Genomic DNA, 18,203 nt, shown 5'->3' with positions numbered 1-18,203 from the left:
TTGTTATTATTTTTATACAGGATTCAGCTTAAATTATGTGTAATATAAGCACCATCAAATGCGCTGTCTCCTTTCCACTAGGATGCTGGCTTCTCATGAATATGTTTATTCCTACCTACAGCCACATCTTTGCCAGGCCCAAGGCTTTAGGCATTATGGGCACAGATGCCAGGCTTCCTAAGAACTGTTTTCCAGCGCTGTCATCAAGCGCCTTCCTTCTGGGTTCTTCAGAGAGAAGGGTTGGCAGCTGTGCACAAGCTTTGGGGTCCGCCATTCAGTTAAACTGCTAATGCTGGGCTCCTGTTTTCCTGGCTCCCTTGAGCTCACTCAAAGAAACAAGATGGTATTCCCATATGTCCCTTATTGTTTTCTTGGCAAATCTCCCTACTTCCTTTAACCTCCCAGATTCTAGTATGTGAGAGACAAACTTCCTTTGTGAAATTTCTTCCCCTTAGAGGCTGTGATTAATAGCATTGATTCTAAAGCAAACTGTCTTTTTAGAAAGCCCTTTTCTTAAGGCTGAAGTTAACTAGTTTTAAAGACCATATTAGCATATTCCAAAATAGTATACCTCCTCGTGAATTGCAGTTATAGGCAACCTAAAAGACTTGAGTTACTAATTTGAATGTCAAATTTTACAAATGGTTCAGATATCATTAGGAGGTTATCTGTTAACTGAATGTTCAAGTGTTCTGTGTGCTACTGTTTTAGCCTCATATTCCTGTTCAATTTATTCCTTTCAGAAAAAAATCACAAAACTAGATTTCATGTTTTTATATATAGAATTAACAATAAAGATATTATACAGTATTTCTTAAGGATTTGTGTAATTGAGCACAAGTGGATAAAGTCTAGCATTTGTCAGTATTAGAAGAGATAATTTGATCTTCTCTCTCTTTTTCTTAAAGAGGGACATAGTAAGGCAAACCAACTATTGATGATGTTTAATAGACATAATGCATTTCTTTTACTTCTGAGTAAGATTTTAGTGCCAGAAATTAAAGCTGGGAAAGGGAATATTCTACTTTCACATAAATATTCTACTTTGCCATACCATAAATCATGTGGAACTATTTTTCACCACAGATATTCGTATAGCTGAAGTGGAAGACTTCAGAATACAGCAAAGATCTGCAGCTCCTATTTAATAGGAATGTTGAATGGAGATGGTAGAGTAGTCCCCCCTCACCCGTGGTTTCACTGCCTGTCATTTCAGTTACCCGTGGTCAACCGGGGTCTGAAAATATTAAATGGAAAATTCCAGGAATAAACAACTTAGAAGTTTAAAATTATGTGCCATTCTAAGTAGAGTGATGAAATCTCACACCACTCTTTCTGCTCCTTCCTGCCTGGGATGTGAATCGTCCCTTTGTCCAGTATCTCCATTCTGTATATACTACCTGCCCTCTAGTCGTTCAGTAGCTGTCTCGGTTATCACATCAACTGTTCTGGTATCACAGTGCTTGTGTTAAAGTCACCCTTATTTTACTTCATAATGGCCCAAAGCACAAAAATAGCGATGCTGGCAAGTCAGATATGCCAAAGAGAAGCCATAAAGTGTTTTCTTGAAGTGAAATGCTGAGTACCATGTAATAAGACATCTTGAGAGCAAGCAAGAGATAGGACATTTATTACAGTATTTTGTTATAAGTTTTCTATTTTATTATTAGTTATTCTTAATCTCTCACTGTCCCTAACTTATACATGGATTATAAACTTTATCATAAATGTATCTGTTTAGGAAAAACATGGTACATATAGGGTTTGGTATTATCTGCAGTTCTAGGCATCCGCTGGGCTCTTAGAACATGTCCCCCACAGAGAGAGGGGGGCTACTCTATAACGCATGTTGAACACATGATTAGCTGTATCCTATCCATAATGGTCAGATCAAGATTACACGTTAGTTAATAGTTCATTAACAGTATTGTTATGGCTGAGCTGTCCCTGAAAAGTGGAATTTGAACCAATTGTTGTATTAGCTCCTTCTTACAGGGTAAACAGAAATGGGGAAGCGAGGCAGGCGTCAATATCTGTTTTTCTTTCTCTGTTTCTGAGTTGGTTTCTGATTAAACCCCAGATCCATTACCACAGAGTAGAAGAAGGGAAGGTAGCATTCACTCAACTTCCATTTATGATCTCCCCTTAAAATTTTAAACCCCAGTGATATCAACAAAAACACTGAACAATTAATTCCGTTGAACAATTTTCAATTTCTTTAGCCAAAAGAATGGACTCTCATACCACTGTGTTGAGTGGAACCAGCACCATTTTGGATGGGGAAGCAGAGTTGAGTCAAGTTCAAATGAACCATCATAGGTGTTCCACAAGGGGATAGAGAATTTTGATGAACATTTTTGCCTTAGTCAACATTACCTGAAAGGGGTGGGGGGATTCTTATAAGTGACATACTTAATGTAGCAAGATGAGCAGCATTATTTATATTTTAATTCTTGTTACAACAAATATTATTACCTCTACTCCCTCCAAAAGAAAACAAAACACCAAAGAAACAAAGAAAAACCCTATACAACAACTAAAAAACCAAAACAGGATCCAACAAACAGCACAATTACTGCAAGTAATGATTTTTAAAAACTTTATTTTGGTATATTAGAACATTAGGATCTTCTATCCAATTATATGTTTCAAAAGCATTGTTCTTTACCATGTTTCTGACTTCTTAACTTCTACAACTTAATATAAAGAGCCAGAATTTATTACTATAAATAATGTTTAAAATATGTAAAACCAGCTAATGCATGCTTTATTTTCATTACTCTTTTGATCTATCATCAGGTAGAGGACTTGTATACTTGGCAAGCACATTTGTTGAGATGTTAGAAAGGGCACTTAGGAGCATACTGATTTGTTAGGAGATAAATTGTGCAATTCTAGCATAGGCATGTAAATTGCAGGTTCTGGCTGATTTCAGCACTTTTTACTAGTAGCATCAAATAGCTTATGCACCAATATATTTGATAATTATAGTTATTATTGAATATCAAAGTAGATTAAAATATTTCCAACTATTTTTAAAAGAATCAAGATATACCTGTAGGTAAAGGCATGTTTCCTGAAGTCAATTTCAAAATTGATAATGCATCAGTATGAATCAGTGGTACCTGGGATTTCGGCTTCCAGTGAAATATTTCAAGCACATAAATCATTGCATATGACTTTTCAATTCAGCAAATGCAAATGTATTGCAAGTAATAATTCAACCATCACATCTTTTCTTGGGAATACATGCTATAGAGTTTTTCCATGCTGGGCTTGGTTTTGATACTTATTATTTCATTGACGATTGATACTTTGGTATATTTAGAAATACTTTAGTGGTAATACTTAGGCATCGTGAGGTAATTACTGAGCTCTAAATTAGCATTGCACTAAAAGAGAAATTTTAAAAACAGAATCCCAATCAACTGGTCTGACATGCTCAATTTGTCTTTGGATGGTGGCAGCTATATATAAAACAGTTTTTAGCATGAGAAATTTTTTTGTTTTTATTCTTGTAGCTTCCCAAAATACAGGTACATTTTAAAAATTAAGTAAAAAATCTAACATTTAATCAACTACTTCTAACAAAGAAACTCAATCTCTTGTCAGTTTATAAATATCACATAGACTTTCTATACTGCACTGCAGTTATGTTTTTATAAAGAATAAATAAATCTAAATTAGTAAGTGGCTAACTGGACTACTGGGTATTACAAGTAGTTTAAGCTGTAGTTCATTGCTTAATATTTTTGAGAATGTATATTCTTTGCATTTCTCTTTTGGATTCTGTATGTTTTGGCTGATTCTGGTATATAATGTGTTCTTGACTTTCTCCAATACATCACTCTCTTAGTGATTAGGCCCTATTTTCCATGATTTCTGAAATGAAAATTATTCTAATAAGTTAGAATTAGTAATGATTTTTATTATCTATTGAATTCCTAGTTGGCCATGGGGGTGTTAAAGAAATGAAAATGTACATTTCTGTTGTCCTTGAGACCATCTTAATGAATGCAACAAGTAAAATAATCAGATTATTTTGTACTTTTCAAATTTTCAATTCCCACCAGTGTCATCGCAATAAACTGAGCTTATGCAGAGGAATTTGAACTTTGGTCAGTTAGAGTAAATAAATGAACCTTTAAAGTAGGTCTAGTGATGTGCTTACTGCTTGTCCCTTACATTCTTGGGGAGAGTTTGACTATGCATATAAGGAATACACAAATAAGTTTGACATTTTGATAAATTTGACCAGAAAACAGAAATTTCATCCATTCTAAAAACAGCCAGTCTAGTTTAAATAATTGGATCTCTTTCCCTCTCATTGAAATTCATTTTTACATAGAGACAAAGCCCTAGATTCCCTCTCCTGGATGTCACATGGCCATAATAAATATGCAAATTTATTATGGCCATGTAAACTTCTGCATTTCTACATATCATGGCATCAGAAAATACACCTTTCTCAGAGAGAAACACCCATAACAGTAATGTAAACAACAACAACAAAAATAGTGATGTGAGCACACTTAGTACTTGAAACATCATCATTACTCTTAGTACTTTAAAATACTGCCAATGCTGTATGGTTAGTGATGTTCACGACTGAAGAGAATTTAAAACTTGGAAAGATATTTCAAAAATCAGAATATAAAGATAAAAATTGCATCATTGTTAAACTGATATGACCCACAGAAAAGTAGTTTAGTGTGCATTTGCTTAGGTTAGCTGCTGGGTCTTCGTAACTTTGAATAAAATATAAAGCAGAGTTCTTCATGGGTGGAGGAGGAAAACATTCAGAATTGTATGAAATCATATGGCATTTGTAGGTTTTATTTCAACAGTCTGAGATGCTCACAAATTAAAAGACATTAAGTAGGAACATCATACACACTACAAAGTTTGAGAAAACAATTTTTTTAACAAAATGAAAAGGACTATTATTGTTAATATTAGATGAGAAAATAATTAACAGTCACTGAATCCCTTATTTTATACAGGTCTTTTTTTTAATATACAATTTTTATTTTTAATTAAATTTATTGGGGTGACAATGGTTAGTAAAATTAAATAGGTTTCAAGTATACAATTCTGTTATGCATCATCTACGAGCATTGTGTGCTCACCACCCAGAGTCAGTTCTCCTTCCATTATCATATATTTGACCTCTTTTATCCACTTCTACCTCACCACTCCCCCCTTGCCCTCTGGTAACCACTAAACTGTTATCTGTGTCTATGAGTTTTTGCTTGTTTGTCTTGTTCCTTTGTGCTTTCAGTTTTATATCCCACATATAAATGAAATCATATGGTTCTCCACTTTTTCTGTCTGACTTACTTCATTGAGCGTAATAATCTCAAGGTCCATCCATGTTGTTGCAAATGGCAGTATTTCATCTTTTCTTATGGCTGAGTATTACCACTATGGAAAACAGTATGGAGGTTCCTCAAAAAATTAAGAATAGAATTACCATATGACCCAGCAATCCCTCTTCTTGGTATCTACCCAAAAAATCTGAAAACACTTATCTATAAAGATTTATGTGCTCAATTGTTCACTGCAGCATTCATTATTTATGGTAGCCAAGACATGGAAACAACCAAAGTGTCCTTTGATAGATGATTAGATAAAGAAGATGTGGTATATAAACAGGATTTTTTATAGTTATATTTTATGAGGCAACTAGATTATTATACAGTAAATTACTTATTAAGAATGCTCATTAAAAATATTCATTGAAAGTATACGAGTATATATTCTTGAGCCAAGGAAAATCTTGGTTCAAGTGATATCATATACAGTAAATTTTTGTGCCAGACAATAAAAGGTACAGAAAAATACAAAATAAACTTCTTGTTGAGAGGTCCAGAATCCAAGGTGAAAGTCAGATATTTCTGTAAGAATAATAATGTCATTTTTTTTAAGATTTTTATTGGGGAATTGAGGGATGGGAACAGCGCTGGGGAATTGGGGGAAGGGGAACAGACAAGTTGCTGTTGTTTTGTTCTTCAGTCTAGTTGTGGAGGACGTTGCTTCACTGGCCCAAGTTGGCACCATCATTGCACTCTTCCCTGGTGAGACAGATCAGTCTCCGGCTTTTGGACGGCCGCTCACTGCGGCTGCTGGCCACTCACACTGGCTGCTGGCTACACACGGTAGCCCATGGCAACCCACTGCAGCACAGGCTGCAGCCTACACCGTTGCCAGCGACTCACGGCAGCCCAGCTCCAGGTTGAGCTGTTGTTCAGCATCTTAGCTGTAGAGGGCAGTGTCACTGGCCCTCATATGTGGAATCCGAACCAGGGCCCTGCTGCTCAGAGCTGGCATCCCAAGCCAGCTCTTAATCAATGCACCACCCAGCTGGCCCTAATAATGTCATTTTAAAGCACTTCCCACAATAGTTCATTGAATCAATGATTCTATTAATTGTAAGGAATAGATTAGTTTACATTTTTCTAAGAAAGAAGATGCTACCAAGTCTAGAAGGCAACCTTCCACAAAAAGCAGGGCTGCAAAAACTGGGACCCTTGAGAGAAGGAAGAGCTTGCAGCCAAGGTCAGAGCAAAGGAGTGGCTACACACATAAAAACCAGAGTAATATCTATTCATAAACTTATTTTATCACTCTTTATTGATCACTGGCTATGTGCCAAGCACTATGTAAGTATAGATGATAAAATGATGACCAAGTCATAATGTGGTGACCCAACTGTGGGGAATAGGGGCTTGGACGTTAATCATATGAATCACAATAATCAGAAATAATAAAAACAAATAATCACCCCGGGAGGTGTATTATTATAAACTAAGACAGGTTCTCAGAAAAAAGGTTTGGCAGATCTTTAAGAATGTAAACAGAGGAAACTGATAGTGACCTAGGTAGGCTCAGGGATGGCTTCCCTGCGAAAGTCATGTTGGAGCTGAAATGATCAGAGAAGGCAGTGTCATCCAGGTAATGAGAGAGGATAGGTAAGTGGAAGACAAGCCACACCAAACGAGGAGCGTGCCTGAAGGCCTGTGGCTGGAGGAAACAAGGCACCCTGGAGGAACCAAAAGGCCAGTGTGGCTGGGGGCAGAAAAAAGTGCAGGGCGGTACAAGATGAAGCTGAAGAGGTGGGCAGAGGCCAGGTCGTGCAATGTGGGTAGTCTTAAATGCTTGTTTTTATTAAATGCACCTGTTGTTAGGAGCCAGCCTGTCTGGGATAAAATCCCAGTACTGTCACTTGCTTGTTATAAACCTGAAGTGAGTTCTTTAATCTTTCTATGCCTCAATTTTCTCGTTTATGAAATGGGATAATATTATCTGTCCTCAGATATTAGGATGAAATAAGTAACAAAATATTTGAGTTTATTATTTATCCCATTATTTGCATATACAACTTTTATGTATTATATGTTACATTATAGAATTGTAGTATAATACTACTATTTGTTATTTTGTTTTGTTTTTATTAAGAGGAAAGACTTAAATATGTTTTTGTTCTGGTGGTGACAATCCAATATAGGAAAAAACTGATGATACCAGAGAAAGAGGGGAGAGAAAGAGAGAGAGAGAGAGAGGAAAACTGTTCGTGAGACGTCCTTCAATAGGTCTGAGGGCATTTGATAAAATCCATGGGGAATTAGTTTTTCATAGATAGTATCAAGGAATGGAGGGAGTAGATGGGTGGATTTTATTATGGAATGATAAGGAAATTTTATTTTTACTGCTTCTATTTTCTAAGTGAAAATAAGCAAAGTCATAAGCAAGGGGTAAAGAGTAAATGGGTTAATGGAGATTTGAAGAAAGAGAAGGCAAAAATACTGTTCTGAAAGACTTGGAGAGTTAATTGACTTAGGAATACAGTATGACTTTGGGCATCATGAAAAGCCCATGTAATCATGAATTGCAAAGACCAGTCATGTGGATTTTGTATATGCTTAGGTATGGGTAACAGCAGATGTGACTTGTATTTAATCAATGTTGTAGTTTTACTAGAGGAGTATGTTGAAGAAAGGAAGTGACAAAGTGACTGAAAGTATATTATGGACTGTATGTTTGTTGCCCCCCACTGACCAAAAAAAAAAAAATTATGTGTTGAATTCCTACCTCCCAATGTGACTGTATTTGGAGAAAGTGCCTATGAGGAAGTGATAAATATTACAGGAGTGCATAAGGGTAGGACCCTAATCTGATAGGGTGGGGCTCTTATAAGATGAGGAAGAGACACCAGAGTTAGTTTTCTCTCTCTCTCCCTCTCCCTCTCCCTCTCCCTCTCCTATCATGAGTGTGCATTCAGAAGAAAGGTCATGTGAGGACTCTAGGGAAAAGGTCGGCATCTGCAAGCCAGGAAGTGTGCTCCTGCCAGACCTTAATCTCAACTTCCAGCCTCCAAAACTAGAGAAATAAATTTCTGTTGTTTTAGCTACCCATCCTATGGTATTTCATTAGGTAGCCAGAGAAGGCTAATACACGAGGGAGGTATGTTGGAGGGAAAAAGGGACACGTTGTCTGAAAGTACATACAAGGAAGTGAATATAATGATGGACCCTGATGTCTAACCAGATAAGGAAGGAAGTGAACATGGTGGTGGAGATGAATGATGGACAGCAGAAGTTAAGTAAGGTCAGTGGATTGGAAGTCTCAGTAGAGTTGAGGCATTAACTGGAAAACAAGATAGTAGGAGAGTAGGATGTTTGACATTGAGATTATGGAGGAGAGTATTACTGTTAATGGCAAGGTCTAGGACTGTAAACAGAAGACAATTTATTGAAGATAAGTCAGAGAACAGAGAAGTCAGGATATTGAATGGAGTGTGTGGAAGATCATATTGAAATCACTAAATATTATTACTGGAGGAGTGATGGAAAGAAAGGCAGAAATTCAGAAGGCAAAATACTCAAGGAGCAGATAGAGATATAAGTACATAGATTTCAGTGATACTTAGAAGCAAAATCAACAGGAATTGGTTATAAATTAGACTGAGATGGAGGAAGGCTAAGGAGATGGAGCCATTGAAGATAAGTCAGGATAACTGGTCCCTGACTTGAGCCACTGGATGAATCATGGTATTATTGGTAAATTAGAGAAGGCTGGGAAAAGTTGAAGAGTTTGATCTTGGATATATTGAATTTGAAGTGACCTTGTGCTATCCAAGTGAAGACATTGAGTAGGTGGGCTGATTTTGGTCTGGTGCTGGGAGGAAGTTTCATCTTGGAAGTAGAAATCTGTAGAGTATCTGATAATGGGTAGTAACTGAATATATGAGAGTGGTGGCATTGCCTAGGAAGTAAGTACGGAAAGAGAAAAAGAGAAGTCTAAGACTAAAGTTGTAAGTCTAAGCCTAAATTACTAAATCTAAGTCTAAGTTACTAAATTCTTGAGTAACTTCAGGATTTACTGAACAGGCTGAGGGGTGAGCCTTCAAATGAGATTGACTGGGAAGCGGACAGAGAGGAAAGGAAACCAGGAGACTATGAAGTCACAGAAGCCAAGAGAAGAGTGTGTTTTAAAAAGGAAGGTACAGCCAATAGTGTTGAAAGCTAATGAGGAGTCAAATAGGCTGAGACCATAAAAATGTCATTGGATTTAGTGACGTGGAAGCCACGGTGACCTTAATAAAAGCTTCTTTAGTGGAGTAATGGAGGTGGAAGATACATTAGAGGCAACAGTGAGGAAAAGGAGAAATGAGAAACTAAGTAGACCACCCTTTCAAGAATTGTGGTTGCTAATGTGAAGAAAAGAAGTGTGGTAGTTAGAGGGATCAGTGGGATTAAGGATGGAGATATATACAAATAGTCCCATACACAGAGGGTGCCCCAAAAATATATAGATATTTTAAGAAAGGAAAAAACGATTGCAATTGCAATGCTCAATACATACTGAAAACAAAAAATGAATACAAGTCATGTGTATACATTTTTGGCGCCCCTGGTATATGTATATATTTGTATATTTGTATATATTGGTAGTATCTTGGTTAATGTATGATTTTATTTTCAAGATGGCAGACATTGGCACGTATTTAAATCTTAATGAAATGTATATAATTGGGAATTTTACTATGAATTTAATATGTTAGTGAGAAAAACATAAATGACAGTGGAGAAGTAGGAAGGGATTGGATCCTAACTGCAGGTGGTGAGGTAGCTGTTAGAAAGACAAACGCCTCTTCTAGTGTTACAGGAGGGAAAGGGAGGGGACTGCCCCAGTCTGTCATCCTATTGTGTTCTCTCTTCTCTCTTTCTGGGGGAACCAATCATATTTACAAGAGAGTATTGTGGGGTGCGGGTGCAGTGTGCTCTGTGCTCTTAGAGCAGCAGTGAGAACCAAGGAGGACACCAGCTCTATCTTGTGCTGCAGGCATGTTTGTAAGGCACGAGAGGAGGCAGCTACCAATGGAGCTGATGATGGGAGAAGCAGTCTTGGCAGATTTAAGCTAAGGAAAGGGGCAGGGGGCGTTCAGAAAAAACATGGGAAATGTAGAGGAGTTTGCCATTTCTGAGAACACAGTGGACGGTTTGGGTGGATCATGTTGACTGAGAGAAGGTTTGTTATTGGCAAGAATTTTCAACCCCAAATCAAGCAGTTTAGCAGAATAGTGGAGGTTATACTGTGGAAGGTTGTAAAGTGAAAGGCTGAGCTGGTGGAATTGGGCTGTAAGAGAGAAAAGGAGGATGGAATTCAAATTCTACTTGGCTTTTTGTCCTCTATAATCTAGCTAAGCACCTATGTGATTTCATTTCCATTTTGTCTCTTCACGTGATCTCTATTCAGATTGATTTGTGCATAATATTGTCTAAAATCCTTTTTTCTGAACTGTTGTCCATGCTTTTTCCTCCTGCTCAGAATACCCTTTAAATCATTTTTCTGCCTTTGTAAACACACTCTTTCTCTAAGACCCATTAAAATCTTCCTCTCAACTTTCTCTTTGTTTTATATTTTTTCACTGTGAAATAATGTTTGTTGTAAAACCATTTGGAAAAGATATGAAATTATAAATTAAAAACAACCCACATAATGCCATCACTAGATATACCATACTGTATATGTTATTTTAACACTAATACTTCTAATATTGATAAGTATTTCTGTTCCGCTAAATATTTATGATAACAAAATTTTAATGACTATCTAATATTCCATGGTATAGATGCACATATAAACATTCTCCAATTATCAGCTAACTCACATAATTTTCATTTTTCCTATTGTAAATAAAACATCTTTTATATAAATACTTGTCTATACACTTAATAACACCTTTAGGATAAAAATCCTTTAAGTAGATTACTAATTCGAAAAGTATATAAATGCTTTTAAAGGCTTTAGATATATAGAGTTGGATTATTTTCTAGAGAGGCTATAATAATTTATTTTCCTATAAGCAGTATTTATGAATGTATAAAGTACAACTCCATTGTCAGCACAGAGTACTTTTTAAAATTCCAATTTCCTGGGTGAAAAATGATTTCCCATTGGGCTTTTCATCTGCTTTTATTTGATTGCTTACTAAGTTGAATATTTTTTCTTATAGTTGTTAATCACTGGATGTTTTCTTCATTTTGTCTAGCTGTGCCCTCTTTCCATAAAACATATTGTTTTAAATTGAATTGGGAAATATCATTATTATTGTTAATCTAATTATAAAAGTTTGTTACATGCTAATTATATTGCCTTATATCATATTTGTTATTTTCACCCTAACTGTTGTTTTCCCAATAAAAAAATATCACATCTATCCGAATCTTTACTGAATTCTTCATTCTCAGAAGTCCTACAGACTGTATAGTCTCACTCTACAATCTTAAAATTTTAGTCTCTGTTGTCTTGTGTGGTTCATTAATAGTTTCTTTCATATCAAACTTTTATACCAGGCAGAAAGTACCTTAATAAGAATAGGGAATATATTTATCACCATTCATAGATTTGTAATTGAGATTGTGTTATTTGACTTCTGATTTGCTTCTGAGTTTATTGTTATGCATATTCTCATCAAAATATGTAAATTAACTCATTGTGTGTTAATTATTATAACAGTCTAAAAAAGTTATATATATTTAAAGCCCTAGGGAATAGATTATTACACTTGTAGTAAAATTTGGAAAAAGATATCCCTGAGGCGTATTAAAGTTATTTCAAAAGTTTTAAGATTGTATATTAAAGAATTTAAAATTGTCTTTTGAGCATGTTACTTGCATCATAGTTAAGTAGAAGGTGGTGTGAACCATCTATCTGATAAATGATTGTTTTTAACATCAAGCAACCCAACTTTTCTGAGAATGCTGGCTTTGCAAGGATTTATAGTTCCCTTCCTTCATGCTGGAGTTACTTCAGCTTTCCGTGATGCATTCCAACTAATCTGGAGGTTAAGGCATTCCTTGATCATGGATAGATCTGATTGCTACTCAGCCCTGGAATTCTTTATAAAATTCCAGAACGTGGGCTAGAAATTGACTTAGGGAATCCAATAAAGTTGCAAGTCTTGGCAGTCATCCAAGCTAAATTTATAGACTGGAAGAAATATGGGCTTTCCATTGTTCTCTTTTTCACCTTTCTGGGGTTTCTTTTCTGTGTATGTGAGTGTGCGAGTGTAAATTTATCATTTCGCTGACATTGGAGTGGAAATAACCATTCAGGGAATCCAGCTAAAGAATTTTCACTTTGGATCTTCCCTGGTCTTTCCGAACTTTGACCCAAACCTGCACCCAGAGTGAATTTCTTCTCCCGCTGTAGGATGCTGGTGTCATAAAGTAAGAAGCTGTTCTTGAAAATGAATCATGTTAGTAAAACAGCTGACGTGCACACTTGCCAGCTAGGTACAACTCCCAAATCCCTGTTCTTCCCCGGCTCTGTGGGAGCCTTCTTTGTGAGGCGCAATCTGAGCAAATGTGATCATTTATATTGTTTCTGCTCATTCTATGAAATGGTAATGGGGGCAAGAAAACAAACTCGGAAGCCTCTGTGGACTTCAGTCTTTCTGTGTGTGTCTGATGCTCTGTAGCACACAGAGATCCAAGCAGTGCTCCCATATCTGATCATTGAAAACATGTCTTGTTCTTACAGAATGGGTTTGCTGTTGTGAGGCCCCCAGGCCATCACGCGGAAGAATCCACAGCCATGTAAGTACCAGGGACTGTTGCCCATCTCCAAGCGCCACGGTTCCTGGCAGTCACCTGCCCTGTGCATGTCTCTGAAGCCTCTAATTGTTAGCAGATGGGCTGAAAAATCTTGCGAGGTACTCCCAGAAGCAGATTTATGGCTTCAGAGATCATATAGCATTTTAAAAAATGCTCTGAACATTATTTATAATGGTTTTCCTGGCTGATTTGCTCTCTTATTTCTCTGTTCTTCTCTATTCCGCAGGGGGTTCTGCTTTTTTAATTCAGTTGCAATTACCGCCAAATACTTGAGAGACCAACTAAATATAAGCAAGATATTGATTGTAGATCTGGTATGTATGCCTGGCCAGAGCTGCATTTTCAGTGACTCTAGATAAAAGGGAGTGCATTTGTATTTCTCTGTTAGGTTGTCTTGCTTTTAGCACTTGCAAACAACTGAAGGGTGCGTTTCCTTTGAATGTGGAAACTCATTAAATTCAGGATTGCAGTTCTGAAACCATAAACATTCACGTTTCACTTTCATGGTGTTAACTGCAATTTAATGAGAAGAAGGCGCAGATCAGGGCAACTTTTATGATCCTTAAATGAATTGATACTTCCACAGTTAAAATAACCCAACAGAACCTGAATTTACTTTTCCCTACAGAATATAGACTTTAAACAGTCAGATGTGCTGGAAAGAATGCTGTTGCTTTGGTAACCAATTGGCCACTTCCCCTGGTTAGCAATCATGTTGCTTGTTGTGCAACGGTGGTATTATTAAAACAAGTCAGCATGTCATTCTTTCTGAAAAGATCTCAGATCATGGGTGCCAGTTTGGGATGGCTCCCGGCAGGGACTCGGAGTGATTAAAAGTCAGAGGTATTAGATTAGTCTTGCTTTTTAACATGATGCATTCTTACACAATAGAGTTATAATTTGTTTAACAAATGGTTTGTTTAAATGCAGATGACACTTGGCATGTTGTCTATAGTATATTCATGAATAATGAGCTGGAGATCTGCCCCATACAAAAGGACCAGCCCAGGAAAGGGTGAAAGAGAGCTGACTGGTGATTTATGAGGCCCGTTTTCGGTTTGCCTCCAGTTCACGAGGAGGTGTAATAGGTTGTCTGACAAAGCATAGACAGGAAATGAACCCTGGCATCCAAAGCGAACCTGCTACATCTGCACTTAATTAATTTTTGCAGGTGATAAAAGATTTAAAGGCAAAATATGTTAAAAGTTTTTTTTGAAGTGCAAGCCTTAATAGTCTAAATCTTGTTCATATCTGCACTCATAATTAAATCTTATTGAGAAGTCGCGGCCTCACCATCCAGCTCTCTGATTCAGTTAAGCAGGCACACCAAAGGGTTGAGAGAGCACAAACAAAGCCATGTGAAGAAATACTTAGCAAAGTTAAAATGAAGATAAAAGGAATAAAAGACTGATAAACATTTCTAGTGCTCGGTAGGAGTGGATGTTTCCCACATACTGTATCGTAGCCTTCCTGCAAGCGCTTGGGTGCTGAGAATATTGAAACCCAACTTTCCATGTATTTTCCAAACATGCTTAAGATTCAGTGTAGGTCATAGTTCACCAATAAAGATATGTGTTGAAGGCCTAGATATACCACAGCAGGAAGGTCTTAAAACTTAACAAAAGCGAGGACATCAGTGCCTATTTTCCCATGTACATACAAAAGGACACTTTAAATAATTAATAATTACGGGTTTGCATATTTATGAGAGTAAATTTTAAAAAATAATTTAATATGTTTTTAGTACTGTATGTTCTGTCAGAATAAGTGAAACGCTTGAAGAAAGGGTAGCAGATGAAGACCAAGGATTGTGGGAAATTTTTTCTAAGCTCTCTAACTTTGTCGAAATTATGCAGGGAAAGATTGGTAAACTGTTCATCCTATCCTTAAGAATCTATTAGTATTACTTTCGGAGGAATCGCCTCTGCCACCATTTTATGGTTCTATGAAGATAATCAATAACGTTTGAGTTCCTTTGAAACCACATTTGTGATATCCAAACTCTAAAGTAATGAATTGTACAATACACGTGAATGCTAAAACGCCTAGATTGTGATAGGTGGATACATTGCACCTCGGAGGATTTGTCTGTAAAGTTTCGTTTTTGTACATGAATATAAAGAATAAAAGGCTGCTGGAGATAATCCTCTATGATTTATAAAATAAGTCGCTCGGTAGCTGCAAGGAGCGTCCTGTAAGCTTACTGGCCTTTGATTATGAATTTGCTCCATTATCCAATCCTAAAGGATAGCCATTTCCCAGCAGGCTGTAGTGGAGGAGAAGTTTCTGTTTCAGATTCTCTAAATATATGAAGTTCTGTCCAAGGGGCTGCCTCTGAGATCACCACTAGCTGCACAGTCTTGCTTTCAAGTCGTCCAAATTCTGCAGCTGCAGGGATACTTTGAGGAAATTCCCCTGCTTCTTCCAGCTGCCGAGAAGGAAGTTTTAAAGTGCCACGTGGCGCTGAGACATCCGTTCTCCTGGCTGACAGGTCTATTCTGTAAGTTAGCAGAGGAGAAGAGGCGAAGGTTCTTCAGTGGCAAAAGAAGTTCGTTCCTGCATATCCAAAGTCAAATCATTTTAGCTACTCTGTGTGAAACTAGCTCCACAAATCCTTGGGCCAGCAGAAGGCAAAGCTCTTCCATTGTCCAGCAGCTGGCTTCATCCTTTTTATATGCCTAGGACATAGAGAGCCAGAGCTCTACTTTACCTCCTTTGGGGGTACACAGCCAAATTCAGAGGCGTTGAGTATTTTAGGCACGAAGGATTCCAGGATCTGTGGAGTTCATTCCTTCCAGTTCTCCTTCTGGGGAAGATTCCAGAGACACACAGATTGGTGAGCAGAAGGAGCAGGTGCACTTGCAAGAGGCCAGTCGTTGTATTCAGGGCATGAACCTATTCTAGAAGTATGATTTGCCTGCATAGCTCAGGTAGCTTTTATTTAATGTGACTTTCAGTTGAAATCATATGTTTTAGGCTTTCTTCATAAAAGGCACTTTAAGTGTCAGATTTGGAGCTTTCCATTTTTGATTAAGCCCCAAACTTGACCAAAAAATTGTCACAAGTGCCTATACAAAATAATTATAAGTGATAATATTAGCTGGTAGAATATATGATTTATTCAAAGCTATTTTAACATTGTAATGAAAACATATTGGTTCTAAATCCTTGAATAAATGTTCACAGTATATTTTTGAGCAGTAAAAATAATGAAACAATTTTTCAGCATTTCACAGCAAATCTTATATACAGGGTCAATTTTGAGGTATTTAATGATTCAGTTAATTTCATTATTATAATTTCTCATAATCACCCATGATTTTCTTATGTCATCTAGTATATTTTATTACTGTGGAGAAAAAATATTTATACCATATCTGAGCATTAATTACTTTGTATGAATATTTTGCAGCAGAGAAAGCTAAACACACACACACACACACACACACACACTCACACACACACACACACACACACAGACACACATTCTCAAGGTTATATTGTAAGTTGTTGCCCAAAACAAAGGGCATATTTGTTCTTACCTTTATCTCTAAATACTTTGGGAATATGAATATGGAATCATTAATTAAGTATTTTTAGAATGGATTTGTGTATTTCAATGAAAAATGTCTGTTGGAACCTTGTGCTGTGGGCAACACTATGTTTCCTTTTCAGAAATGTATGCAATAATAAGCACCCAAGACATTTTTCAAAAGCAAATAGTTTTATATCTAAGACAAATTATCATCTTTTATTTGACATTCTTAAATAAACTTTTACAACATCACTAAAGACGCAGAAGTAATCAAAGCAGTTATTTTTTGATTTTCAAAGTGTAGGTGCTTTTAGGCCCAGAACAAAATTTTTCTCACAATGCTGACTAAAACATCCTATCGTGTAGTAGAAATGCAAACATTCCTTCACTGTTGTTTTTGAAAGTATTTTGTTTGTCCATCCTCTGGGTATCCAGTAGCAATTTCAAAAGACATTGTGGCTTAAACGATTTCGTTTTTGTTCACATACAGGAAAATAGTTTTGCTATCTGCTCCTTCCTTTCCTTTGAACATTCGGAAATCCAGGAATTGATATATTTCCAGTACGCTATTTTTTTTCCCCTGATGAGTATGCCTTGAGCCAGAACAATTTTCTAGAATGATGCAGATCTTCCCCGATATTTTATGATTCCTTAATTGATTTGGGATGTATGCACTATATAAAAGGGAGAGAGGATTAGCGTATGTCTACACTGTGGATAGCGAGCTCAGTGCAGGCTTTTAGAACTCATCCAAGGAAGGTTTTGGTGGTGTTTAGTGAGGGAGCTCTGGGCTGGCGGTTGAAGTGGAGACAAGTTATATAAAACTCAATAAGGAGCAATAATGACCACAAATCTCACTTCACCGGTTTGTTTGCTAAGAGGATCAAAGAGATGATGAATGTAAGTGCAAGTTAACGGTATAATGGTTATGAGTTTAGCCTTTGGAGTAAGACGTGGATTCAAGACACAGTCTTGCAACTTATTCTCTGTGTAATCTTAGTAAATTACTGAAACTCTCTGAGTCTCAGTTTACTTATTTTTAAGCTAGGGATAATGCCATATACATCATAAAATTGTTAAATAAACATGCCAGGTATTTGCTATAGTGCCTGATGCAAAAACTATAGAAATCATTTTTGAAAATATATCATTATTGATGTAAAGTACAGTTTATGTTGTTCTTATAGATACAAGTAACCAAAACTTTTTTTAACAGAACCCAAAACCATCTATGTCGCACAGGTGGCAGTAATATCATATTGAATACAAATATTTAGGTTGTTCATTTTTAAGTCATGTATTTTGTTTTTGCTCCAAAGATATTAGGAAATATATTAATTGAAATTCTTAACATTTGAGGTCTTTCAGTGAAGACATTTTTAAAATGTTACTAGTTTTATTATTCCCATTTCTTTTATCAGTTCCAATGTATGTCTAGATCATAAAACAATTAGAAAAAAACAACTGTTTTTACAAATGTCCAAAGAATTATTTTTTATTCTTTAAAATGACACAGGCCTTTTTTTTTTTTTTTTTTTTGAAGAGGG

At 36.5% G+C, this 18,203-nt stretch overlaps 1 protein-coding gene across 1 annotated transcript in view; it reads left to right on the top strand.

Moving 5' to 3' along the window:
* The window catches only part of HDAC9 (histone deacetylase 9), an 820,423-nt gene that overhangs the window by 624,265 nt on the left and 177,955 nt on the right, over window positions 1-18,203 (top strand). The window contains exons 19-20 of the mRNA XM_019650652.1: window positions 13,048-13,103; window positions 13,348-13,435. Coding sequence (XP_019506197.1) covers window positions 13,048-13,103; window positions 13,348-13,435 — 144 coding nt within the window. The remainder of the gene's footprint in view (window positions 1-13,047; window positions 13,104-13,347; window positions 13,436-18,203) is intronic.

The sequence above is a fragment of the Hipposideros armiger genome, unplaced genomic scaffold (assembly GCF_001890085.2).
Source record: "Hipposideros armiger isolate ML-2016 unplaced genomic scaffold, ASM189008v1 scaffold_143, whole genome shotgun sequence".
In the NCBI taxonomy this organism is placed as follows: domain Eukaryota; kingdom Metazoa; phylum Chordata; class Mammalia; order Chiroptera; family Hipposideridae; genus Hipposideros; species Hipposideros armiger.
This window is presented reverse-complemented; position numbering and strand designations above follow the sequence as displayed.